General features: G+C 40.9%; 1 protein-coding gene across 13 annotated transcripts in view; it reads right to left on the reverse strand.

Annotated features, from left to right (window-relative positions):
- Positions 1–1,335: 1,335 nt before the first annotated feature.
- SLC22A15 (solute carrier family 22 member 15) overlaps positions 1,336–26,493 on the reverse strand; it is an 80,825-nt gene continuing 55,667 nt past the window's right edge. The window contains exons 7-14 of one of the 13 annotated variants that reach the window (XR_009700364.1): positions 25,872–26,012; positions 22,958–23,043; positions 8,959–9,079; positions 7,033–7,105; positions 5,658–5,759; positions 4,764–4,952; positions 4,066–4,439; positions 1,336–3,052 (exon numbers count right to left, since the gene is read on the reverse strand). Coding sequence is in view for 10 of the 13 variants with exons in the window: in XM_061183637.1 (XP_061039620.1) it covers positions 4,350–4,439; positions 4,764–4,952; positions 5,658–5,759; positions 7,033–7,105; positions 8,959–9,079; positions 22,958–23,043; positions 25,872–26,012 (802 nt within the window). In the remaining 3 variants the exon portion in view is untranslated. Of the gene's footprint in view, positions 4,440–4,763; positions 4,953–5,653; positions 5,760–6,385; positions 6,515–7,028; positions 7,106–8,958; positions 9,102–22,957; positions 23,044–25,871; positions 26,013–26,493 lie in introns of those variants that run through there. The other 12 variants (XR_009700365.1, XR_009700366.1, XM_061183637.1 and 9 more) reach the window with 12 other exon arrangements.

Raw genomic sequence — 26,493 nt, forward strand, 5'->3', positions numbered from 1 at the left:
AATTGCTAAAGACACAGACCTACTAGAGAATGGACTTGAGGATATGGGGAGGGGGAAGGGTAAGCTGTGACAAAGTGAGAGAGTGGCATGGACATATATACACTACCAAACGTAAAATAGATAGCTAGTGGGAAGCAACCGCATAGCACAGGGAGATCAGCTCGGTGCTTTGTGACCGCCTAGAGGGGTGGGATAGGGATGGTGGGAGGGAGGGAGACGCAAGAGGGAAGAGATATGGGAACATATGTATATGTATAACTGATTCACTTTATTATAAAGTAGAAACGAACCAAGGGTTTTTAAACTACAGTAGGTCATGGAATCGGTTTAGTGGGTCACAAGTGGCATTTTATAAAACAAAATGGGACAGAATATAAGTTATCAGTGTACCAAGTAAGAATAAGCATGTTTCATGAAAGTTTTATGTATATATTTTAATATATTTTAAATATATATATAGTAAGTATTGTAAGGTGGGGAGAAAGAGACAGAGATAGAGACAGAGACAGAAACAGAGACAGAGATTAGAAAGAGGTGGAGGAACAGGGAAGAGAAAGAATATGTAAAATACATTTCTTATTGTGGTCATTATCAAGAAAGTCTGAAGGTCCCGGGAAGGTGAAGAGATGCCTTAGGTCAATTCACCTTACGTGCTACAATACCCCTTATACTGCTAAGGAAGTTTCCTTTTACTCCTTGTCTGCTAGTAGCTTTTATTTTAAATAGGTGTTGAATTTTGTCAAATAATCTTCATGCATCTATTGAGATAATCATCTTTCCCTTTAACATACTACACAGATGCATTTTCTAACAATGCAGTATCTTTGCATTTTTCTCTTTCTAGAAATATTTTTATAGTTATCTTTTGTACCCACTGACTCCCTAACTTTGCTATAGCCCCTGACCCACATACCACCCATAATTTCTAGCAGATTCTATATTTGCTCAATTTGTCAAAGATGCTACTGTGTACATCCTGATAACGTTCTGTAAGAACAAAAGGTCTACATTTTACAATTCTTTATCATATTCACAAGAAACCAAAATACCTGCATTTTATTTTGTTAAAAAAATCCTTTATACGTGTCCAGTTTAAGAACTAATAATCTAGTAAGAATTAGTAATGGAAGAGTAAGTCCTATTAGAAAGCTGCAGTTTAATTCAGTTTAATTAGTAGAGAGAATTATTTCAATATGTTTTCGTTAGGAATATGAATCTATTAAAAGTACCTTTATCAATTTGACCTCCATAAAAATACTTGCCCAGATTACATTTACTTAAGTAGTGTCCCAGAAACTTTCATTTGTTTCTTATTTGTTGTATTTTATTTGTTCATTTTTAAGTACTAAAGAATGTCTACATTGCTTGAAATCAGCCAAATGACAAATACTGCATTTTCAATGGGCAGTGGTTTTAACTCAACAATCAGGAAACTACAAAACAGTTTCTTTCAACATATCCGTGTGGTGCCAGGGTTCTGGACAAGCTGTTGATAAGACCTTTGACCCTGGAAGCCCTGGGATTTCTTATGTGTCTTATGGTTTTCTTGCTGCTTTTTAGGAGAAAAGAAATTTAATTTTGAATGCAATAAAAAATTTAAAAGGATACCTTTTACAAATCACCTGAACAGACAAAATATGTTACCTATAAATTAAGAGTTTTCCAATAATTTAATCAATACAAATATGCTCATGTGCACCATCTCTACAATCACTATTTTTCAACAGTTAATAGCAAAAGGAAAAAATCTGTTTTTATAAAAGGCAAAGGGATGAAAAAACAGTAATTATTATTTTTTTAAATTAATTTATTTATTTTTGGCTGCATTGGGTTTTTGTTGCTGCACGCAGGCTTTCTCTAGTTGCGGCGAGCAGGGGCTACTCCTCGTTGTGGTGCACGGGCTTCTCATTGCGGTGGCTTCTCTTGTTGCTGAGCATGGGCTCTAGGCACACGGGCTTCAGGAGTTGTGGCACGCGGGCTCAGTAGTTGTGGCTCACGGACTCTAGAGCGCAGGCTCAGTAGTTGTGGCGCATGGGCTTAGTTGCTCCGTGGCATGTGGGATCTTCCTGGACGAGGGCTCAAACCCATGTCCCCTGCATTGGCAGGTGGATTCTTAACCACTGTGCCACCAGGGAAGTCCCCAAAACAGTAATTATTAAACTTTGCCAAAAGACCATCTAGAAAGAAACAAAATTTAGTGACACATCTGACGTGAGCAGCTGATAGCCCGGCCTTAGCAACATGTGTTCAAACTGTGTACCCTTCCCTCCCTTCTTCTACTCTGGAGCTGGGAAAAGAGAATACACAGGGGTGGAACTATTGGAATCCTCAATTATCTAGCCAGAGGCAGAGGGATCCCCAGTGCCAATAGAAAGATGGATTCCCAGTTGGTCTTCAAAGAGAACAAAGCCATGACACTGGTTGTCTCTGGGTGTTGGGCCTATGAGTAATACATTTTTAAACTTCTAGTTTCCACATGTTTTTATAATGGGATTATTACTCTTATAATGCAAAGAGGGCTCCAACCAACCAAGAATCACCTATGTGTTAGTTTCTTGTTTTACGTTTAACTTCAAGACGAAGAGCTTCTAAGTGTCCTTGTAAGTTCTTCCTTTCTTCCTCTCTTGATGGTGGGCAGGGTCTCCATTTCCCAGAGAAAGACAGCGAGATTCCACAATTTGGGGGTTTTGGTCAGATTTGCCTGTGATTTACAAAAATGATACTGGGAGGAGTTCTACAATTTCTCTGATGGCTAGAAACAGTAATACTTACTGTGTTCTGGGCACAGCAGCGAGAAATAAACAGTAGTAGAGATGGCCCCTATTTATAAAGAGCCCAATACATAATCAAGGGCATGAAGGACATAAAAATACTTTAACAAAGGTACAAGCTGGTATAGTGCAAACCAAGAGGTCAATGGAAGAGGACAGGAGAGGGCTGGAGCCAATGCGAGGTGAGTCCTCCAAGATTTCCAGAAACAGACTCAGTGATGACTTCTCTTTATCTCCAGTGAAATTTCTTTTTCTCCAAGGGATTAATAGAAATGGAAATTCTGAAAACACAGAAATTTTCCCAGTTGGGAAAGTGACCTAAAGCAACACTGTCCAAGCTTGTTGACTCCAGGTTAACACTCCTATTTGAGATAATACTCAGGTTTCATGGGAAACACTTTCAGCACATGATTTTAGGAAACTGAGTACGACTTTGATTTATTTGAAAGCTGGCAGTACTTAATGAAAACCAACATTTACTAGGAAATTACTGTGCCTTCCATTCTAGCTAACCAAACAGGCTGGAGCTGATCTAGGACTAGAAGAGTTCAAGTTCTTAAATGTAGCCCAAGTCCCTCCTTGCACAACACTGAAAACAAAACAAACAGAAAATTGTGAAAGGTAATTTTCTTTTCTTCCTTATTAAAAACAGCACTTTTTTTTTTCTTTTTAACATCCACTTTTTTTTTTTTTTTTCCTTTTAAACATCCAAAATCTTGACATGTCACTTTTTAACTGCCCTCCCCCTTTATAAAACTTCGTCATTTACTGGGCATGGTTTGGAAGTTATTGCTGGTACTAGAATCTGAGATGGAAATTTTTCTCCAGGCGCACACAAGTGGGAACTGAAGAAATTACACAATTCGAGTATCAAAGGGAGCTGCCAGGGAGAGGCAGCCACACCTCAGACTCTGAACATTACTCTGGTACAGCTGGCTTTTCCTAGCGGGTCATCTGTGGGACTGACTGAAAGCACAGGACAGGGAGCTCAAGCCAATCACTGGGCCAGGAACCAAGCTGGGGGCCCAAATTTCATCCGTTGGGATGAAGGTGGAGGGCCTCAGGCCACACAAATGACCTCTCAGTGCTTTTCTTCTGGCACAAAAAATGAATGAAATGCTAACACCAACCTGCCTCAAAAGATTCCTGGTGAGGAGCAACTGAGAGGGGCAGATGTCAAATTTGGTGGACAGATTACGTGTTAATGGTGAGAAGAAATTTTACATATTTGCCTTTAGGTCACAATGAAGTTGAAAGGCAACGTAATCAAACTTCTAGAAACAAATGAGCTTACCACTCTGGCATGTGGACTTCAGCAATCTGGCCAGAGGTCATGATTTTGAGCTAAACCCGAATTGTGGGCAGTTAACAACAATTCACTTGATGCAGTGATATCCTGTTTCTTGAAATCTCTTCTCCAACTTCCTTGGTGCCTAAAAAACATCAGGCCACACTGAGTACCTTCGATGTTTGTTCAAGCCTATCTTTCCACAGCTCCCTTCAGTTTCCTGGGAGAACCTGCCCTCGTTGGAGGCAGAGAAGATGACCCTCTGCGTCTGAGGAGGAATCTGGGGCACGTCACTTGATCATCTGTGTCTCTTCATCCGCATCATAAAACTCTTCCTCTTCCTCACTCTCACTCCCTAAAGGGCTCTCCTTGTCCACAGACTAAAGCAGGAAAGGAGAAAAGGGCAGGGAAATGATGTCATGACATTTCTAAAATTAAATTACTGTCTAGCATTCAACTGACAAATGTATTCTGATGACATTTATTCCCCTAAGAATTAGCCCCTAAAGTGTTCTAAGAAAGATAATGAATCATCTTTATTTCTCTGACAATCAGCTGCTATCAGATCCCACCTTTTTTCCCCAGCAGTTTTGCTCAGTTCTATTTAATATAACCAGATATTCTTTTTTTTTTTTTTTCTTTTCCCCCCAAACTATCATCATCCGAATGGTAAATCTGAATGATTAAGAAAAATTCCATCATACCTGAGGGGGATCCAAGGTCTGTAAAGATAACGTCTCCTCCCCCAGCCTCCGATATGAGTACACCTGAAGGTCAGAAAACGTCTCTAGCAATGGACTGTTAAGGGTTTCTGGCAATAATAAACTCAGGAGGCCTGAGGTCAGCCCCGTGGCTCCAAAGACAATGAAGGGTAAAGACCACTGCACGTACTTCTATGGGGGCAGGGAGTGGAATGAAAACAAACAAAAACTCAGTGTTAGTTTCCTAGCAGATGACATCAGCAGTCTTATGACCCAGGACCTGCCATGTTTACTGTCCAGGCCCTGCCTCCTCACTAGAATACACCAGAAAGCCCGTCTTCTTTCCCCTTAGAGAATTACCCCAGGAAACCAGAGCCAGTCCTCGGGCACAGAGACAGGAGTGAGTACATCAAAAGGACAGCGCTGGCCTGTGCAGCAGACACAGCCGACTGTTCATGCATGGGCTGGGGACCGCGGGGAAGGGGCTTGGCTGTCTGAGCAGGGCAGACACACGGCCAGAGTGCGCGGTGAGTCGGACACTCAGCTTCCACTCCAGGTGAGTGGCCTGCAGCACAGTGATCTCCACACGCAGGAGACACCCCGCATATCTGCTGACAACGACAAACTTTAACGCTCTCAGCCCTGGAATGGGCCAAACAGTCCCACATATGTGTTCTGATTCACTAAGCACCAGAACTGAGAGGCACGGGGCTTAAAGGTGTAAACACCCTGAAAAGGAAGAGAAAGGCCTAGAGAAACCTATACACATGGTTTGGACATGGTAGCGGGACGGTCCAAAAGACGTTCTCAGGAAAATTTAAATACAAACATACAATTTCAAAGATAACACCAAGGTTCTTGCAGGACGGGGCTCTGGGGGATTTCTGAGCTGATTACCATTCCTGAGTTCCTGCACAGGAGCCACCCAGCTTTATCACCTTCCGGTTTGGGCTTCCAAATTCGGCGGCTAGTTAGGATGTCCCTTCTGATCATCTTTTCCTGATTTTTCAAAGGTGAAGAGATGATGGAGGAGGAGAGGTAGGCACAGGGAGGGGAGAGGAGGGGGACGAAAAACTCTGACCTCCGGCCCCCTGCGTGCAAACACGTGCCCAGAACTGTGGGCCTGTTGTTGAATCAAGGGGAACGTTCACCTCTTCTCAACTTAGTGGGACTCAGGGAAGACACAGCGCTGGGTGTTATAATGTTCTAGGACAGCCGTCCAAAGTCGGGCATCATTAATGATAAACACCTAGCGTTGGACACATTTTGCAAAATGGAACTAATACGACTCCTTCATAAGAAGGGTCTTGTGATCTAAAATTGAGCATGATAGTGGGAAGCAGCCGCATAGCACAGGGAGATCAGCTCCGTGCTTTGTGACCACCTAGAGGGGTGGGATAGAGAGGGTGGGAGGGAGGGAGACACAAGAGGGAGGAGATATGGGGATATATGTATATGTATAGCTGATTCATTTTGTTATAAAGCAGAAACTAACACAGCATTGTAAAGCAATTATACTCCAATAAAGATGTGGAAAAAAAATAAAATTGAGCATGAAACACAGAGAAATACTCAGAAAAAGGAAGTGTATCTCACTTCCTCAAGAAAAGAAAAGGCTACAGTGGCATTTCAGAGACGTCCTGTACTAGGACGAGGAGAGCACTTGCCTGAGTGATGAGCAACTGTCTCCAGAACAGGCTCAAAGCCCCACATCAAACCTAATCACGCTTCAACAAGTCTTGGCTGGGAAAGTCCTAGAGGAGACCAAGCAGAGACGTGCACAGGGGCTCCATGGGATCTTTCTCAGAACATAGACATTTTGAGATTGGATGGAGTTTACTTTATCTCCCTTTCACCTTTTTCTCTTCTAATTTTCTTTCCGAGTGGTGTGCTGTGTTCTCTGTTATTTAATACAGGGTACCAATGCCTACAGCATATAGCTGTGGTAAAGACTGCGTGATATGATGTATGTGAACGGCTTAGCACAGAGCTCAGCACACAGCAGAAACTTAGGAAATGTTCACTAATCAACTAACATACAAATGGGGACAGGAAGGGGCAGGCTGGCAGTAGCTAACTCTCCAGTGAATACAGCCAATCCCTGGGAAGGGTCCATCTGCCCTCATGGATCCTTAATCTAAAAGGCACAAGGTGCACATTTGTGTCAGGCTGATCTTAAAACGGCAGCTGTTTGTTACCTCTTTCTACTCAAAAGCACAAACATTTCCAAAGCAGAGAATCAAGAAAAACAAACTAGGAGGTACAAACCAACCAGTGAGGGGATGAAGGGAGCAATAATCCCACCAACTCGGGAGAACATGGAACAAGTTCCAAGCCCAACATTCCTGAAAGGCAAAAGGAAAAGTAAAAAAAAAAGTCAGTAAGTTCTAGGGGGACAATTTAAAGACTCGAAGGGATAGTGGGTTCAGAATAACAAATCTCAAAGTGGAAGTGCAGGATGCTACAGAGCAGTACTGCCCACTAGAACTTTCTGTGATGCTGCAAATGTTCTGTACTCGCCCTGTCCAATACGGAAGCGCCCAGACACAGGCAGCTACAGAGAGCTCAATGCAACTAAGAATGAGGAACTGAATTTTTAATTCATTTCATTTTAATTAATTTAAACTTAAATAGCCACATGTGATATTGGACAGTGCAGGTATAGAGGCTGGTGCAGAAATGAGCATGTGAATATTTCTTGTTAAATGTTCTCCTGGGTTCTCGTGTCTTAGGTCTCCTATCAGTTAAAACATCCATAGAAGAGCCAGGGTTTAATGATCTGAAAAGTCTGCCCATTTCTTTAAACTCAACTAATTAACTATGAAAGGATCAGGCATATAAATAGGAATTGATTGGACATATATTCTCAGGAAACCAAGAACATTATCTTCTTGGGGAATGTGGGTAGCAAGGAGGGGGAGGAAATGAGAATGATAATGATTATACATAGGGTGACCGTACAGCACCCTGTTATCCCAGCCGAATTGTTAATAATGCCCACATTCGCTCTCAAAAGTGTCCCAGTTTGGAACTAAACTGTCACCCTAGTTTTATAGGCAATAGCCAGAGAAAGCAGGTTCTGGGAATAATCAGCGAATGACAAGCCAATCACAGAAAACCTGATCTCTTACTGGGAAAAAGGCAGACAGAACCATTACGCTTCTTGCATGGATAAGGGAAAAAGAAGGATCTGTTTGGAATGATCCTCAAAAAAAGACTGGGAAAATGCCGACTGGGGGACTATGGTCCAGCCCACAGAGGCCGTTCTGTAAAGACTAAGCTGCATCCCTGCCCTTCAAATTTAGGTTTGTTTTTTTGTTTTCAGACTTATTTTATGAGGGGAAACTTAGGATGGAATATGTTGGGTTTTTTGGTTTTGTTTTTGAATATGTTATTTTTGACATAAGCACGTTCTACTCATTGAAAACCACCTTTAACAACTAATATATAAATATAATATTCACTTATAACTATAGGGAATTATCTTTATTTATTTATTTATTTTTTGGCTGCTTTGGGTCTTGGTTGCTGCGCGCGGGCTTTCTCCAGTTGCAGCGGGCGGGGGCTACTCTTCGTTGCCGTGTGCGGGCTTCTCATTGCAGTGGCTTCTCTTGTTGTGGAGCACGGGCTTTAGGCACGCGGGCTTCAGTAGTTGTGGCATGTGGGCTCAGGAGTTGTGGCACACGGGCTTAGTTGCTTCGCGGCATGTGGGATCTTCCCGGACCAGGGCTTGAACCCATGTCCCCAGCATTGGCAGGCGGATTCTTAACCAGTGCGCCACCAGGGAAGTCCCATCTTTTTTAAAATGTGTATATTTTGTGCTAAAATATAGGCTCTGTGATAACAGGGACCTTGTCTCCTGGTCCATCGTGTACCTGACACAGGAGGGTTGACTGAATAACTCACGTGCACTGAAATAAAAACGACATCCGAGCACTATTTGGGTGATGGGATACGTTTAGTGTACAGTACTTCTCTCACGATTGACAGGGAATTCAGCCCAAGATAAAGTTACATTTTCCTCAGCCAAGCGGGCAAGAGCAGCCTCCACAGGTTCTGGGCTCACAACTGCTTGCTGAGTTGCTGCTAGCCCACACTCGCTGTGCTCCAGGTGAAGTGAGGACCATGCCTCTGTCAATGCAAACATCTACAACAGAATTCAGGACATGGGAAGGAGAAGCCTGTGTGTGAGGCATACCTGATGACCGTGGGGTACAGCTCTGAGGTGTAGATATACACGACATTGAAGGCAGCGCTGATGGTCAGCTTCCCCAGCAGGGACAAGGAATGGCTGTTCACCACTGCGAACACACCTGTGTCTGAGGAGGACAAGTGCCACATCTGTGAGGTCCTCGGTGGAGAAAAATTCATCTAAGTGACACACTTAATTCTGAAGGAGCGAGAGACATTTGTGGTGATCTCAAACAGTGAAGAGGTCATATAACCAGACACACATTCAGAAGGTTTAGTCATCACACACAGCACACAGCAAATATTTCTCAGCAGTTTGGCCATCCCCAGGAAATCTTACACAGTGGCTGTCGTGATGTGTGATTAAACCTGCACAACCTAAATGTCCATCAACAGATGAATGGATAAAGGAGATGTGATATATATATATACATACACACACACAATGGAATATTACTCAGCCATAAAAAAGAATGAAATAATGCCATTTGCAGCAACATGGATGGACTTAGAGATTATCATACTAAGCGAAGTAAGTCACACAGAGAAAGACAAATACCATACGATATCACTTATATGTGGAATCTAAAATATGACACAAATGAACATATCTATGAAACAAAAACAGACTCAGCAGATATAGAGAAGAGACTTGTGGTCGCCAAGGAGGAGGGGTGGGGGAGGGAAAGATTGGGAGTTTGGGATTAGCAGATGCAAACTATTATATAGAGAATGGATAAACAACAAGGTCCTACTGTTTAGCACAGGGAACTATTTTCAATATCCTGTAAAAGCCATAATGGAAAAGAATATGAAAAAGAATATATGTATAACTAAATCACTTTGCCGTACAGCAGAAATTAACACATTGTAAATCAACTATACTTCAATAAAATTTTTTTAAAAAACAAACAAAAAAAACCTGCACTCACTCCTGAATGACAGCTCCCTGAAAACTTCTGTACTGGGGTCAAGTAAGCTTCACAGAAGTTGCTAAGTTCCACCTATCTCAGGGTATTACTTGCCTCTCCTTTCTTCCCAACCTCATTCAACAATCAATGATGTAAAAGGTTGATTAGCATGACAAGCCCTGACACATGAGAAGAGTGAGTCTCAAAAAACTCCTATCTTCAGTTTGCACTCCTTGGTGTTCCATTGTAAAGATAAGGAATAATCCCACTAAACGACTACCGGAAGATATAAAACATTAACGTTCTTTAAAGAACAAGACACTAAATGTGGAACTACTTTTCATCCTTCCTCCTCCACAAGTTCTTACTTGAAGATTACTAATCAATAATGATATTTCAGTTTCTTAATGTAACGTTTTTTACATAAAATGCAAAAATACAGTTTATGCTAGTTCACGTCCCTATCAAAAATGCTATCAACTGTCCAGTGGTTCTTTCCTTTATTAATACTATCTTCTCTGGGATCTTACAATTTAATTATTTCCTTTCAAACATATTTAACCTCTCCCCTTCAGCAACCCACTAGGCCATAACCTTCAAAATAACAGTTTTCTTCCCCTTAGGAAAAAGCAAAAATTCTCACTGGCTCCACTGCAGTTTCTCCCCTTCACAATCAAACATCTCCAGTGAGTGACTGACCCTCCATTTCCTCAAACGCATCTGCCCTGTACATCACTACAATGTGGCCTCCAATACCATCCTCTCCTGAAACTCCTGTTCTTGAAGGTCAGCAGCAATGTCCTGATCACCAACGTAATTGCCTCTCATTCTCTTTGACATTTCTGACTAATAGAACATGCCTGTCCCTTCCTTGGGACTGCACGCCTGGCTCATCCAAACCACTCTTCCCTTCAATAACTCAAATGCAATATTCTTTCCTGCCCTGGACCTCCACGGCGCCCATTTCCCAATCCATGCAAATGGCATGCTTTAGACACTCTCCTGTAGTTGCTTACTTTTCCATCTTGTCTGCCCCCAAATATATTTTGAGTTGCCTCAGGCTAAGGCCTTGTTTGTATCTGTTCCCCTCACGGCACCTCCCATAGTCTGATCACTATAAATATTTATTGAAAGAGTCAGTATAAGGACTATAACAGGGATTAATTTAAGTGAAAAGAATCTGTGCTCCTGTTCTTTCAATGTCTCAGGAGGGAGGCACATAATATATCCCATTCCAAAATAAAAGTTTCACATTCCCAGCTTGACTATGAAATACAACTTCAACTACTTTAAAGATGGCGTTCTGAACGCAGTGGCCCGGGCACTGCCAAACTCGACCATCTGGGGCCTTCTTCTCTTCTGCCAGGCTATTTGGAAGAATATGTCAGCAATTTTTTATATATTATTTTAAGCCATGAGGTGCTTCTGGAAAAAGAATCATGCTCAAGGTCTAAGTCTGGACTTTTGATATCTAAAAACTTCAAGTAAACCAATAATGAGGGCAAATTAAATTCATCAATGATTTTCCAGAAAACTGAGTGAGTCAGGAAGAGGTCTTGGGGGGCACTGAAGCAAACAGAAATGTGCACATTTGCTTGACTGCAAATGATCTTTGGGACTGTTTTCAACCCATACAGGATGGCACCTTTCAGAACTGTGTTGGAGATACTCTACAACATCTTTAAAACAGGTTAGGGGATTGCCATCCTGAAAATTAAATTCAAATAACATGTCGCAGAAGGCTTACCATCTAAACACCCACAAGACCCAAGGCTGGAAGATTTCTCCCCTGTGAGGCTCAGGACACTTCCAGCAGTGGCCCATCTGGGGAGCCTGGCTCCAGCCGCATACCCACAAGTGCTCCCATCAGCCTGACACCTCATCTGATGCTTGAAACTTCTCTCCTTGTTCCTGCCAATGGAGTCTGCAGTGGCCATTTGAACCTGGGGGAACTCACTCTCTCCCAAGATAGCCCATGTCAATTTCAGACAGCTCTGTTTATTAGAAAATTATTTCTTAGCCTGCCTGTGGAGCTGCCGGTCTATCGGTCATCATGAGTTAATATTTAGGAAGGCTTTGTGGCCACTGGGCTGGTTCCCTGGATTTCTGACCTTGGTTTTTATCTGAAAATGAAATTAGATATTATTGGCTATTATCAATGAATGTTCAAAGTGACTGTTTAGGAAAAAAGAGTGATTTAAAAGGAAAAATTAAGCTCAATTATCTTTGGGAGGAAAAAAAAGGGAATTTTCAAAACACTTGTATTCTTCAAAGTACTGAACTTCAGAGGTTTTAAGTTGATTCCAATGATGAAGATACTATGGACATCATTTTCAGAACTAGTTATCTGAAGTTTTCTCAGAGTCCACTAGGGTCTCAGTATGTTACAGTCACATTTCACTGACACAAGCAGTAAAAATTAAACTTAATCATCCACTTCATACACTGGGTGATTATAGTAAATTTTATTGTTTATGAATATGTTAAAAATCTTTAAGACAGCTGTAGGTCCTGTACTATGATACATAAGTTGGGCAAAGAACCACAATTCATTTTGCTTTCCTTTGGCTTTTTTTTTCCTAAAGAAAAATACCACATATGCCGAAAATTCTGTCACTATAGTTTTGCCATTTCTAGAATTTCACATGAATGAAATAATTCAGTTTGTAGGCTTTTGTGTCTGGCTTCTTTTAGTTAGCATAATGCTTTTGAATTCATCCACATTGCTCCCTGCATCAGCAGGTCAAAGCTCATTGCTTTGTTGTTGGTGAGTAATTCATTGTATGGATATAACACAATTTGTTTATCCATTCCTCAGCTGAGGGGCATCTGAGTTCCTTCCAGTTTGGGGCTATTATTAATAAAGCTACTATGAACATCAAAGTCCTTTTGTGGATCTATGTTTCTGCTTCTTTTGGGTAAAGTTGAATCAGACAGTAAATGTTATGTTTCTCTTTAAAATAAGCTGCTAATGTTATCCAAAGTCTCTGTACCATTTTACATTTCTATCAGCAGTGTATGAGAGTTCCAGTTCTTTCTTATCACTGCCAACATTTGGTATGGTCAGTCTTTTTAATTTTAGCCATTCTAATAGGTGTGTAGTGGTATCTCATTGTGGTTTTAATTTCCATTTCCCTAATGTCTAATGATGTTGAACATCTTTTCCCATGCTTATTTTCCATATTTATATCCTTTTGCAGAAGTGTCTGTTTAAACCTTTTTCCCACTGTTTTCTCATTACTGAACTGTAAGAGTCCATTCTATCTTCTGGGTACAAGTTCTTTATCAGGTATACGTTTTACAAATATTTTTCCCAGTCTGTGCCTTGCTTTTCATTTCCTTAATAATATCTTTTAAAAAGCAAAAGTTTTCATTTTGATGAAGTCTAAGTTATGAATTTTTTTGTGTGCTTTCTGTGTCATATTTAAGAAATCTTTAGGGGCTTCCCTGGTGGCGCAGTGGTTGAGAGTCTGCCTGCTAATGCAGGGGATACGGGTTCGCGCCCTGATCTGGGAAGATCCCACATGCCGCGGAGCAAATAGGCCCGTGAGCCACAACTACTGAGCCTGCGCGTCTGGAGCCTGTGCTCCGCAACAAGAGAGGCCACGATAGTGAGAGGCCCGCGCACCGCGATGAAGAGTGGCCCCCGCTTGCCGCAACTGGAGAAAGCCCTAGCACAGAAACGAAGACCCAACATAGCAATCAATCAATCAATCAATAAATCTTTAAAAAAAAAAAAAAAAAGAAATCTTTGCCCAAAGTCACTGAGATTTTCTTCCATGTTCTCTTTTAGAAGTTGTGTAGTTTTAGCCTTTATACTGTCGACTGAAAAAAAAAAACCACAACCTAAAAGTTGACAATTATGTTTTATTCCAGGGACACACTGAGAACTTACGCCTGGGAGACAGCCTCTCAGATAGCTCTGAGGGACTGTTCTGGAGAGTAAGAGAGGAGCCAGGATATATAGGAGTTTTTGCAAAAAAAATCAGGTAGTCAGAACATCAAAAGATTACTGCCAGTTAAAGAAAAAACAGATATCTCAGGTTAATGAATTTAGCACTTTTCTTTGCATGGGAAAATGCAAGAATCTGGGCTCACTGAAATCATTCTTTTGATATGCACCTTAACTATCTAGGGCCAATATCCTGTTTTCTCCATCCTGAATCACCTCAGGGTGCATCATAGGGGGAACCGATATGGTGGCTGATGGTTTGATGGCTGCAACATCCTTTGTTTACTGATATGGCTGGTGATTCTTTGTCCACAACATTTAGACCTACCATTCATTTCAAGTTAATTACTGCATATGATGGGATGTGCAGGTTGAAGGTAAATTTTTTACATATGGATATCCAATTATTCCAGCACGGTTTATTGAAAAGATTGTCTTTTCCTCATTGAATTGACTTGTTACCAAAAATCAATTGACCATGTGTATTTTTCTCTATGTGTGTTATGATTCAATGAAACATTTTTAAAAAGTGAATAAAATCTCAGCCCCCTCAAAAATAAAATAAAAATCAACTGACCATATACATAGGTCTATTTCATATTCAATTCTATTATCTATGTATGCATCCACCATTATGCCAATATCACACTGTCTTTTTTTTTTTTTAATTTTCAGGCCATGCCTCATGGCTTGTGGGATCTTAGTTCCTCAACCAGGTATCGAACCCAGGCCACCGCAGTGAAAGTGCCGAGTCCAGGGAATTCCCCATACTGTCTTGATTAACATAATTTTGCAGTAAGTTTTAAAATCAGGTGGGATAAAGTCCTCCAACTTAATTTTTCTTGATAAAAATTATTTTGGATATAATTTGCAGTTCCATAGAAATTTTAGTATTAACTTGTCAAAATATATCAGCAAAAAGAAGCCTGGTGGAAATTTTATTGGGATTATGCTGAAGATAGATCGATTTGGGGAGAACTGACGTCTTAGTATTTTCTGATCCTTGAGCATGGTAAGCTCTTCATTTATTTTATTATTACCATTACCACCAATTCATTTATTTAGTCTTCTTTAACTTCTCTCATTGATGTTTTATATTTTATAGTTTTCTATAGGTCTCATACATATTTTTAAGTTTTTATTCCTAAATATTTCGTATTTTTTATAAATGGCATTGTTTTACTTCGATTTTAAATTGTTTGTTGTTAATATATAGAACTAAAATTATGTGTCAAAAGACTCTGCTAAACTTATTTCTTAATTCTAATAGATTTTTTTTTAGGATTTTCTATGGAGACAATCATGAAGTCTTGTGAATAAAGACAGTTTTAGTTCTTCCTTTTCATTTTGGATCCCCCTAATTTCTTTTTATTGCCTTGTTGTATTCAATAATAATTTCAGTACAATGCTCCAAAGAAGTGGCAAGAATGGATATCCTTGCCTTTTTCCCAGTCTTAGGGAACAAGCATTTAGTTTTTCACCATTAAATGTGATGTTAGCTGTAGGTTTTCCTTTATCATGCTAAGGAAACTTCTACTTATACTTGCTGCTAGTTTTTGTAAAGAATGGGTGTTGAAACCTGACAAGTGCTTTTCCTACTTGTATTGAAATGATCATATGATTTTTTTTTTTTTTCTTTTTGGTCTTTTAATATGGTGAATAACACTGATTAGCTTTGAATGTTAAACCAACTGTGCGTTTGTGGGATAAATCCTGCTTGGTCATGATGTATTATATCTTTTTTATTCATTGTTGAATTTGCTAATGTTTAGTTAATAGATTTTTGCATCTATATTAATGAGAGATATTGGTCTGTAGTTTTCTCATAATGTCTTTGTTCGGTTTTAATATCAGGGTAATTGCTGACCTCCACACACTGGGTTGGAAGAGTATTCGCTCTTTTTTTTATTTTCTGGAAGAATGTGTAGAATTATATTATTTCTTCCTTATGTGTTTCATAATTTACCAGTGAAGCCATCTGGGTCTGGAATTCTCTTTGTGGGAATGTTTTAAACTACAAATTAGATATCTTTACTGGCTAAAGGGTTATTCAGGTTATCTATGGTTTTGTACACTTTGGTAGTTTGTATCTTTCAAGGAAGTTATCCATTTTACCTAAGTTGAATTTATTGGCATAAAAATGTTTATAATATTCCCTTATAAATGTCTACAGTTTCTATAGTCATGTCCCTCTTTCATTCCTGATACTGGTAATCTGTTCCTTCTTTCTTTTTCCTTTATTAGTGTGGCTAGTGGCTTATTGATTTTATTGATCTCAAACAACCAGCTTTTGGTTTCATTGATTTTTCTCTATTATTTTCATGTTTTTATTTTATTGATTTTTACTTATATTTATTATTTCCTTCCTTTTGCTTACTTTGTGTTTAATTTGTCAGTCTTTTTTTTTTTTTTAATTTGCCTTCTATTTTCTTAAGGGAGATGCTTAGATCATTGATTTGAAAACTTCCTTTTTTCTGATACTTTTTTTAAAATCTATTTTTGGCTGCATTGGGTCTTCGTTGCTGCACGTGGGCTTTCTCTAGTTGCGGTGAGCAGGGGCTACTCTTCATTGCGGTGTGTGGGCTTCTCATTGTGGTGGCTTCTCTTGTTGCGGAGCCCGGGCCCTAGGCACACTGTCTTCAGTAGTTGCAGCACACGGGCTCAGCAGTTGCGGCACACTGGCCCTAGAGTGTGCGATCTTCAGTAGTTGTGGCGCAGCTCAGTAGTTGTGGCGCGCGGGCTCTAGGGTGCGTGGGCTTCAGTAGTTGTGGCGCACGGGCTCAGTAGTTGTGGCTCCCAGGCTCTAGAGCATAGGCTCAGTAGCTGTGGCACATGGGCTTAGCTGCTCTGCAGCATGTGGGATCTTCCCGGACCAGGGATCGAACCTGTGTCCCCTGCATTGGCAGGCAGATTCTTAACCACTGTGCCACCAGGGAAGCCCGATACATTTTTTAATTATACAAATTTCCCTCTAAGCGCTGCTTTACTGCATCCCACAAACTGAATATGTTGTACTTTAATTATTGTTTAATTACAAATTTTCTAATTTCCTTTGTGATTTCTTCTTTGACCCATGTGTTTTTAGAAGAATGTTTTTGGAAATCCAAATATTTGAGGATTTCCTGATAGCTTTCTGTTATTGATTTCTACTTTAATTCCATTATGGTCAAAGAACTTATTTTTGTAAGATTTCAATCCTTTTAAATTTATTGAAACTTGTTTTATGGCCCAGAACATGATCTCTCTTGGTACATGTTCTGGGTGTGCACTTCAGACAGAATGCATATTCTGCTGTTTTAGGTAGTGTGTCCGACAAATGACAATTAGGTCATGTAGGCTGTTTAAGTCTCCATATCCTAATTCTTTTCTGTCAGTTTTTCTATCAGTCATTGAGAGAGAGTACTGAAATATCCAACTGTAATGTTGGATTTGTCTATTTCTCCTTTCAGTTCTGTCCATTTTGCTTCCTGTGCTTTGAATGTTATCAGACACACATGTAATCGGGATTGTAACATCTTCTTTGATGAACTGACCACTTTCTCATAATGTGTTTATAGTTTTCATCAAATCTGGAAAGTAGTTGACCATCCTTTCTGCAAATATCTTTTTTTTTACTTCCTCCTTCTCAGGTTCCAATTGCATAACTGTTGGGATTGGTGTTGTCCTACAACTTTTGTTTGTTTCATTCTGCAGCTTCTTTTGTTATATCTTCCTCACTGATCTTTTCTTCTGTGGTTCATCTCAACCACTGCCTTTTTTTTTTTTTTTTCATATAATGTATGTTTCATCCCTAGGTGTAACGTGTGCCTCTTTTTCTATCTTCTCTTTCTCTGCTCATTATTATCTTGCTTTCTTCTACCATCGTAAACATATGCAGTATATTTATAATAGCTGTTTTAAGGTCCCTGCCTCCTCATTCTATTGTCTGTGTCATTTTTGGTTCTGTTTCTATTGACATTTCTCCTGGTTGTGGGAGGTATTTTCCTGCTCATTCGCATGCCTGGTGATACTGCCTGGATGCCAGAGGTTGTGAATGTTACACTGTTAGGTGCTGTATTTTATTGTATTCCTTTACATATTGTTGCTCTTTTTCCTGGAATGCAGTTAAGTTACTGGGAATCACTTGATCCTCTGAATTTTTTAAGCACTTTTAGAGCAAGCTCTGCTATAGCAGAATAGCCTATAGTGTTGGGCTGCTTTGACCCAGGAGGTCTCTACCCAGTGCTCCACGTCTGGCTAAAGGCAACACGAACCAGGCATGGCCCTAGCTTCCAAGAATTGTTCCACTTGTTCCTTTCTGGTGGCCACCTCCCCAGCCTCAGTAGCTTCCCCAAATGCATGCCCAGATCAGTAAGCAGCCAAGGGCTCAGAGATCTTCTGCAAATCTCTAGAATTCTTCCTCTATACATCTTACTCCTCTCCAGTAGTTTGCCCAGGAAATTCTAGCCATATTGGCCTTCCCAAGCTTCACTATCTGTCTTATCCATTTGGTAAGAGCACCAGGATATGCTGGGTGTCCCTTTGTGCACTGAGGCCTGGAGACCTGAGCTAGGGCACTCTTAGGGCACATCTTGTTTCCTTTCTCTCAGGGATCACTTCTGTGCTCTGCAACCTGTTGTCCGATGTCTGAAAATCAGTGTTTCTTATATTTTGTCTGGTTTTATAGTTGTTTAAAACAGGAGGTTAGCTGGTCTCCATTACTATCATAGCCTGTTAAAATTAAAGTTCCTATAGCATTCTGTTGTCAATTCTCATATGGCACCTTCTGTTTTTATTGTTTTTGTTTCTGTCTTTATGAATCATTCATTTTCCTCACTAGATTATAAGCTCTTTGAGGCCAGGAACCAGGTCATATTTATAAATAGTACCCTGTACATAGCAGGCCCTAGAGAAGTCAAATGAATAAAGAATGGGCAGGCCGAGGTTGAACAAAGCAATGAGAGATAAAGGTTCTGCTAGAGCTGAGTCTGAGGACACTCCCTTCAACTGTGAAACTGTTTATCTAGTCATGTGCTGTGACGTCCCAGTATTCAGATTCTCTGGCAGGATCACACCTGCCAGAAACCTCCTTGCCAACCTCCTTACCCAGTGCCACCCTGACAAGCCAGGTTCTTGAACTCTGGCCAATTCCCATCAGGCCTGCCCATTGAAGAGTTAAGAATGGGTCCTAGTCAGGCAGCATTAATTCTCTAAGGCTATGGCTTTACCATGTGCAATGAATACTTTGGTCCTAAAACTCTAAGAGGACAAATAAGCATTCCCAAAAGGGCACTGATTTTAGAGTCAGAGAGACGTGGGATCTGAATCCCAGGTGTGCTGCTTACTTGCTGTGCAACCTTGGACAAGTTGCTTGACCTACCTGAGCTTTAGTTTCCTTAGGAAATGGGGATAAGAGGTAATACCTCTATGTATGAAGAAAACCCAGCACATAGTTAACACTTAATAAGTGGTCACCAAGGGACTTCCCTGGTGGCACTGTGGTTAAGACTCCGCACTCCCAATGCAGGGGGCCCGGGTTCGATCCCTGGTCAGGGAACTAGATCCCACGTGCATGCTGCAACTAAGAGTTCTCATGCCACAACTAAGGAGCCTGCCTGCCGCAACTAAGACCCGGCACAACCAAATAAATAATAAATAAAATAAATATTAAAAAAAAATAAATGGTCGCCAGTATTATAGCTTAATTAGGACCCTTTAAGCAAGGATAGAGATCAGGTAAAATGTATGAGGACCAATCTGTGGAAGAAATTAGTGGCCACTTGGTAACACTGCCCTCAGGGGAGAACATTTACTTGGAGGCCAACCAGGGTGCAAATGTGTACTGAATAGGACACTTTTGTCCAATAATTATCAACCATGGGCTAAGGAATGCCAAGTAATCTATTTGCTAGCTTACTGGCTGTCTCTTATAGAGGTATACCTATGTCTGTGCCTCGGACACTGAGCATCACAGTCATATGTAGATGTTAAAAAAGAGTTGGTAGGCAGAGGGCCACCTAAGTTGACAGAGACAGCAAATGCATGTTTGGTGGGAAAAAGTGAGGGCAAATGAGCATAAAAAGCAGTGAGAAAATGAGTGGTCACCAAGCTCACATAAGATGGTAACAAACGTTTTCAAACTGCTAGGTCTCTTTCTTAATATATATTTATAAGAACTTTCACAACAGGTAGCCTAAACCTCGGCACTTTGAAAAAATTGAGATTTAAAAGAAAGCTATCAAAATGTTTTGAAGAGTAAATATGAAAGGTTCAAAGAAAGTTTAAAGAATAAATACTTTTAGCTCAAAGTAGCGAAGATTCAGGAATAGCTAGATGACTCCCTGCAAATAGAGAAAGAATTATGCAAAAAAGGGGTGACCATCTGTTCGCTATCTCTAGTGATGAATAAAATGAAAGGAAATGGGCTCAGCTGTAGTGGAAGAGGCTCATTCTAACCTTTGCATGGCTATTAAAAATAGAAACTACTTGCTAAGGAACATTATGGAATTACTTTCCCTGGAAATCTTCAAAAATAGACTACATCCACTTTTCTAAGTATGACAGGAATCCTGTTCGGGGGGCGCATCTGTGGGTGTGTAAGACAGATGTGCTGTGTTTGTAACTCAGTCTCCACCAAGGGCATGATCCACGAGGGGCTCAGCTGCTCGCTTAGGACAGACTGGAAGTGAGCACAGTGTGGTGACCGGTCTAGACGGGAGACCATGAATCTGCTTTCCCTTTGGGTTTGTGTAGAAAGGGCTGTGTGCAGAGGCCCAGGGTGTGGGTTACCTGGAGTACAGATACGTGGGAGCGAGGAAAGACATGAATCGGCCTGGCTTGCCGAGGTGTGACAGCTTACAGGGGCATTTAGAGTAACAAGGAAAAGTTTCTCTCTATAGAGTAATAAATAGACCACTGGATATTACAGGTAGAAAACAACTGAATTCCTACGTTGTCTATGAGAAACAGAATCTGCTGAACTGAAAGTTGCAGTGGTTTGAAGCCCATTAATGTCTTGTTCCAGACAAACAGAACTGGCCACTTAGTTCTACAAGCCCACGGCAGGGCAACAGCTGAGGAGTTTCTCCTTTTGCTGGCACTAGCACAGGTAACAACTGTCTTAAAACTGAGACTTTTTTTTTTTTTGTACATGAAAGAGTATTTATTGAAAACATGGAAGCTCCTGGCTACTCTCAGGTTACAATCTTGGCTCACAACTGGAAGTGTTACCTCTTTTTTTTTTTTTGGCCTCCCATTTTATTTTCCCTCAAACGTTCCATCCTAGGATAGGTAGATCTTATATAAATATATATACATGTCTCTATAAGTATGGCCTATAGTAAAGAAAACATATAGTACACTCTTCATTGGGCAGTACCCACCATGCTAGGCTGCCAATGCTGAATGCCACTGTGCCCACGCGTGTCCAAGGAGAGGGGCTGTGCGTGCGGTTTACAAGTGCTGCAGCACCAGGGAAGCCTCGATGGCAAACTTACTGAATTCTCTAGTTTCCAGGATTCCGTGAAAATCACTGGAAGGCTGTTCTTTTTTTTTTAATTAATTAATTTATTTATTTTGGGCTGCATTGGGTCTTCATTGCTGCACGCGGGCTTTCTCTAGTTGCGGTGAGCGGGGGCTACTCTTCGTTGTGGTGCGCTGGCTTCTCATTGCGGTGGTTTCTCTTGTTGCGGAGCATGGGCTCTAGGTGCGTGGGCTTCAGTAGTTGTGGCTCGTGGGTTCTAGAGCGCAGGCTCAGTAGTTGTGCCGCACGGGCTTAGTGGCTCTGTGGTATGTGGGATCCTCCCGGACCAGGGCTCGAACCCATGTCCCCTGAATTGGCAGGCGGATTCTTAACCACTGCGCCACCAGGGAAGTCCCCAAGGCTGTTCTAAATATTGAGTAAAATCCTAACTAGTGAACCAATAGTGCTCTGGATTTAAGGCACAGAACTCCAGGTGGCAGCTAGCAGCATAGCAGGTGTACTGGAGGGCTGCATAACTAGGACACGTGGCCTTGGAGTCTTCAGTGAGACACTGGTACACCTGACCCTTAAGGAGAAGCGATCACCAAAGGAGCACTTAATACGTGGTATGCTCCGACGGGAAATGAATTCATCAGATGCATTTCTAGTTGTTATCAAAACTTTATGTTAGGGACTTCCCTGGTGGTCCAGTGGTTAGGACTCGGAGCTTTCACTGCCGAGGCCCGGGTTCAATCCCTGGTCGGGGAACTAAGATCCCCCAGGCCACACGGTGCGGCCAAAAAAGAAAAATTTATGTTAAACCATTTCACAATGATTCCCACCTGAAGAACAAGCTCCATGGTGGAACCCTATCAAAATCCAAAAGTCCCCAAAACAGGGCTTTCATTGTACCCTATTCCCTAGCAGCAGAGAGTTTGTTAGGACCCACTTCTTATGGTTGAAAATCACTGCTAAAACCACAGTTTTTGATGTAATGGAGGGCATGTCTCAGGTGTGCTAGTGCGGAAAAGAGGTTGAGGACCAGTACTATCTATAGAATTTCTATAGAGGGGCAGAAGTCATGTTAGATATGGATGCCAAAGGGACCTTTTTTTAAAGCTGTGTTTACACAGCAAAGCTACGAATATAAAAATAGCAAGTTTCCTAAGGATGTTTTATTCACACTTTCTATAAGAATGAGAGAAGGTCAATCGTCACCAACAGTGACTATTATTCTTATTGTGCTGTTGTTATTATCAGGGTGCCTTGGGAGTATTGATGGAGACAATGAGGGGTGCCGAAGCCACTGTGGAGAACCAGTGCCTCTCACCTCCAGTCTCGTGACTGGCTGCAATGAGGAGGGCAATCTGCAGCCTTGGACAGAGTCTCCTTCTGTGCAGAACTAAATGGCCCACATCATCATCAAATAAACAACTCCAACATCACCAGTACTGCAGTCCAGACACCCCAGATGGTAGCTTAATAGCCTGAAAGAATTAATAGTGCACCTCTAAGCACATTATTCACCCGGAGAATAGTTTAGGCAATGGAAAGAATCTGGCCCATTATACCCCACACCATTGCTAAATAATATGCAATCACAGAAATGAAGCACGGCATATGGTGATTGCTCCACTATATTGAGATTCATTGTAATAAAAGTGCTATTCAAAACCCTCATGTAGAAATTGGAAAGGCATACCTTTCTTTTCTGGAAGAAACATGACAATAAGACAAGCCAGTCCTCCTAGGCACAGAAATGCTGCTAATGTCCGCTTCCGACCAAACCTAAATAATACAAAGAAATTCAGGTTTCCCTTGAGAATCTTATACATTCATCTGCTTCATCCCCCTAACCTTCCTTTTTAAATGTCCTCACTTTCATTATATGTTCATCTGTTCTTAAGGAGTGGGTGGCACATGTGACTGACCAGGACATAAAATAAGTAACCATCACAAAGCCAAGGAAAACTTGCTGGATGGCGGGTTTAAATCATGTGTGCAGGAAAAGAATAGGGAATCATTCTATCTATTTCTGTGAGTACTTACTATGTTTCAGGCACTTTCTGTGCTGAAATGCTTTCTGTCTATGTTATCTTACTTAATGCTAATAATAAACCTGTAAGGCATATGCTGTTATAATCTCCATCTTCTAGAGAATAACACTGAGACATGGAGAATGGAGTCTTCCAGCTCATTTCATTTTCTGGTTACTGGTATCTTAAGCAGTTAAAATTTTAAACACACCTCTCTCTCTCTTAAAAAGACAAACAGAAAGAAACTCTTGTTAGTATGTCAGAATTAAGTGAAATTTATTGCACACTTTCTTGGGAGAAATAATTTTCAAATAAGAGCTCTAGACTTAGAAGAAAGATATGAACATTAATAGGCCTTCCTTTACTAGGAGCCGGCAATGTGCTAGGTCCTCTGTCAGGAGCTTCAATGTTATTGTAATTTTTATAACAATTTTTCCAGGGGAATTTTATAATCCCTGGTTTAAGGATAACTACATGGAGGTTTAGCAAGGTTAACTTCTCAAAGTCATAAAACTAACACGAGGCTAAGACTAGATTTGGACGCAGGTCTGCCTGATCCCCAAGGTGGTGTTCCTTCCCTCTGCTTCCGATTTTAATCCTGACTCTGGTGCGGATGGCTGGGAGACAGGGAAGGACTCAGGTCTCCAGGTTACTGTGCTTAATTTAACAGTCAGGATTGCATGCCTTTCAAATGATAGGCATCATTCTAGCCAGGCACTAGGGATGCAAAGACACCTAGGACACACCCCCCCATTGACTGTGTCCTTGTAACACTGTCCATGGTCATCAGAGCGGGGCATAGGAAGCTGTAACAGGAAGCACACCGGGGATGGTGGCAACAGATTTCTGAACACTCTGCCTGCCTCAGCCCTTGGACCATGATGACAGCACACTCAGTCACTAACAGAGGGGTCAGCAGAGGCAACTGGGACCACCCCCCAGAGAAAAGTCCTTCAACTGAACAGAATCCAAAACTGCCCTTTAAAATGCGCTGACTGCAATATCCATGACGACAGCACCCAGTGCAACGCTAAAGGAGTGCTGTTTCTGGTAAAAATGATGATTTCTGGAGAATGAGAAATGGCAAGATCCAACTGATTCCTAGCTCACAATTTTCAGTTGCCCTGGTCAGGGGTTCAATAACAGAAGGAATCTGAGAAAGCTGAGGAAAGGGTGCTCTATAAAAGAACTTTTAAAAAATATTTCAAAACTGTGCCCACTGACAATGGACAGCAAAAGCAGGATCTCTTCTTCCTCTCAACAAAGTCCAGGGCATCTTAAGAGGAAAGAAAAGTCTTTTTCATTCCTCCAGCTCTTTGTCTTGTGTGAGAGCTTCTAAATGACAGTGATTGGGTCATGGAGCTCTACCTACGTCGAGTCAATATTCCCACATGTTGGGACGAACAAATCACATACAGACTGCTCAAAAACAGTTGGGTGGTAATGTCTTAATAGTGGATTAAAAACCTATGAAGATCTAAATAGACATTTCTCCAAGAAGACGTACAGATGGCCAATAAGCACGTGAAAAGATGCTCAACATCACTAATTATTAGAGAAATGCAAATCAAAACTACAATGAGGCATCACTTCATACTGGTCAGAATGGCCATCATCAAAAAGTCTACAAACAATATATGCTGGAGAGGGTGTGGAGAAAAGGGAACCCTCTTGCACTGTTGGTGGGAATGTAAATTGATGCAGCCACTATGGAGAACAGTACGGAGGTTCCTTAAAAAACTAAAAATAGAGCTACAATATGATCCAGTAATTCGACTCCTGGGCATATATCTGGAGAAAACTCTAATTCAAAAAGATACACGCACCTCAATGTTCATAGCAGCACTATTTACAATAGCCAAGACACGGAAGCAACCTAGATGCCCATCAACAGATGAATGGATAAAGAAGATGTGGTATATATATATATGATGGAATATTACTCGGTCATAAAAAAGAATGAAATGATGCCATTTGCAGCAACATGAATGGACTATCGCACTGAGTAAGTCAGACAGAGAAAGACAAATATCATATCACTTATACGTGGAATCTAAAATATGACACAAATGAACTTATCTACAAAACAGAAACAGACTCACAGACACAGAAAACAAACTTACGGTTACCAAAGGGGAAGGGCAGGGAGGGATAAATTAGGAGTTTGGGATTAGCAGATACAAACTACTGTAGATAAAATAGATAAACAACAAGGTCCTACTGTACAGCACAGGGAACTATATTCAGTATCTTGTAATAAACTATAATGGAAGAGATTATGAAAAAGAATATGTATATGTATAACTGAATCATTTTGCTGTATACCAGAAACTAACACAACATGGTGAATCAACTATACTTCAATTAAAAAAACCTACATAATAACTCATAAACTTGAAGTCCAAGAAATAACACACTAAAAAATGAATTCTCACTGTGTTTGGTCTAAAAAGAATTCTAATCACCATGGAGTACTTAGCAGATTCTGCATATGGACAAAGATAATACTACTTAGATATTTATGTATGTTAGTGTGTGTGTGTCCTCTACGTGGTGCACTTCATATCCACCCATACTCACCATTTTTGGTTAATCAAGTAGATGCAGATAGGGTAAGATGGAATCTCTATGAGGCCAGACAGGGCCAAGTTGGCATAAATATTTCCACCTAGATCACCTGCACTCAGAGTTAGGCCATAATACACCAAGCTGCACACAAACCTGCAATTGGGGGTGAAAGACAAGAAAGACAATGAAAAAGCCGATAAGAATTTACCAGAGAAGATTCAAATCTTGGTTCAATAATGCCATCTGGCTCAAGCAGTAAGCCTGACTCTCCCACTAAGCTTTCTATCCTAATATAATTTCTATACTAGGACAAAATAAAAAATAAAGGGGCCTTGGAAATGATTTGAGCTACATCCAGATGCTCTATAAAGCAAATGTGTGGCCAGCTCCTGACAGAGGAGACATCGCTTGTGCTTTCATCACGCTTTTCTGCATTTAAATGAAGACAGTGACTCTACTCTTACTATATTTAATTCAACAACTTATGGAACACTTGCCCTAGGCAATTGTGATATTATCGAAATGACTCGAGAAAAGAACTCCCAGAGAGAAAGCCAACAGAGGATGGTGTTGAGAACAGATGCTGATAAGTGCCTGGGTCGCCAGTGGGTGGCCTGCAGGCCAGGGTGACAGG

The sequence above is a fragment of the Eubalaena glacialis genome, chromosome 3 (genome assembly GCF_028564815.1).
Source record: "Eubalaena glacialis isolate mEubGla1 chromosome 3, mEubGla1.1.hap2.+ XY, whole genome shotgun sequence".
NCBI classification, from domain to species: Eukaryota; Metazoa; Chordata; class Mammalia; order Artiodactyla; family Balaenidae; genus Eubalaena; species Eubalaena glacialis.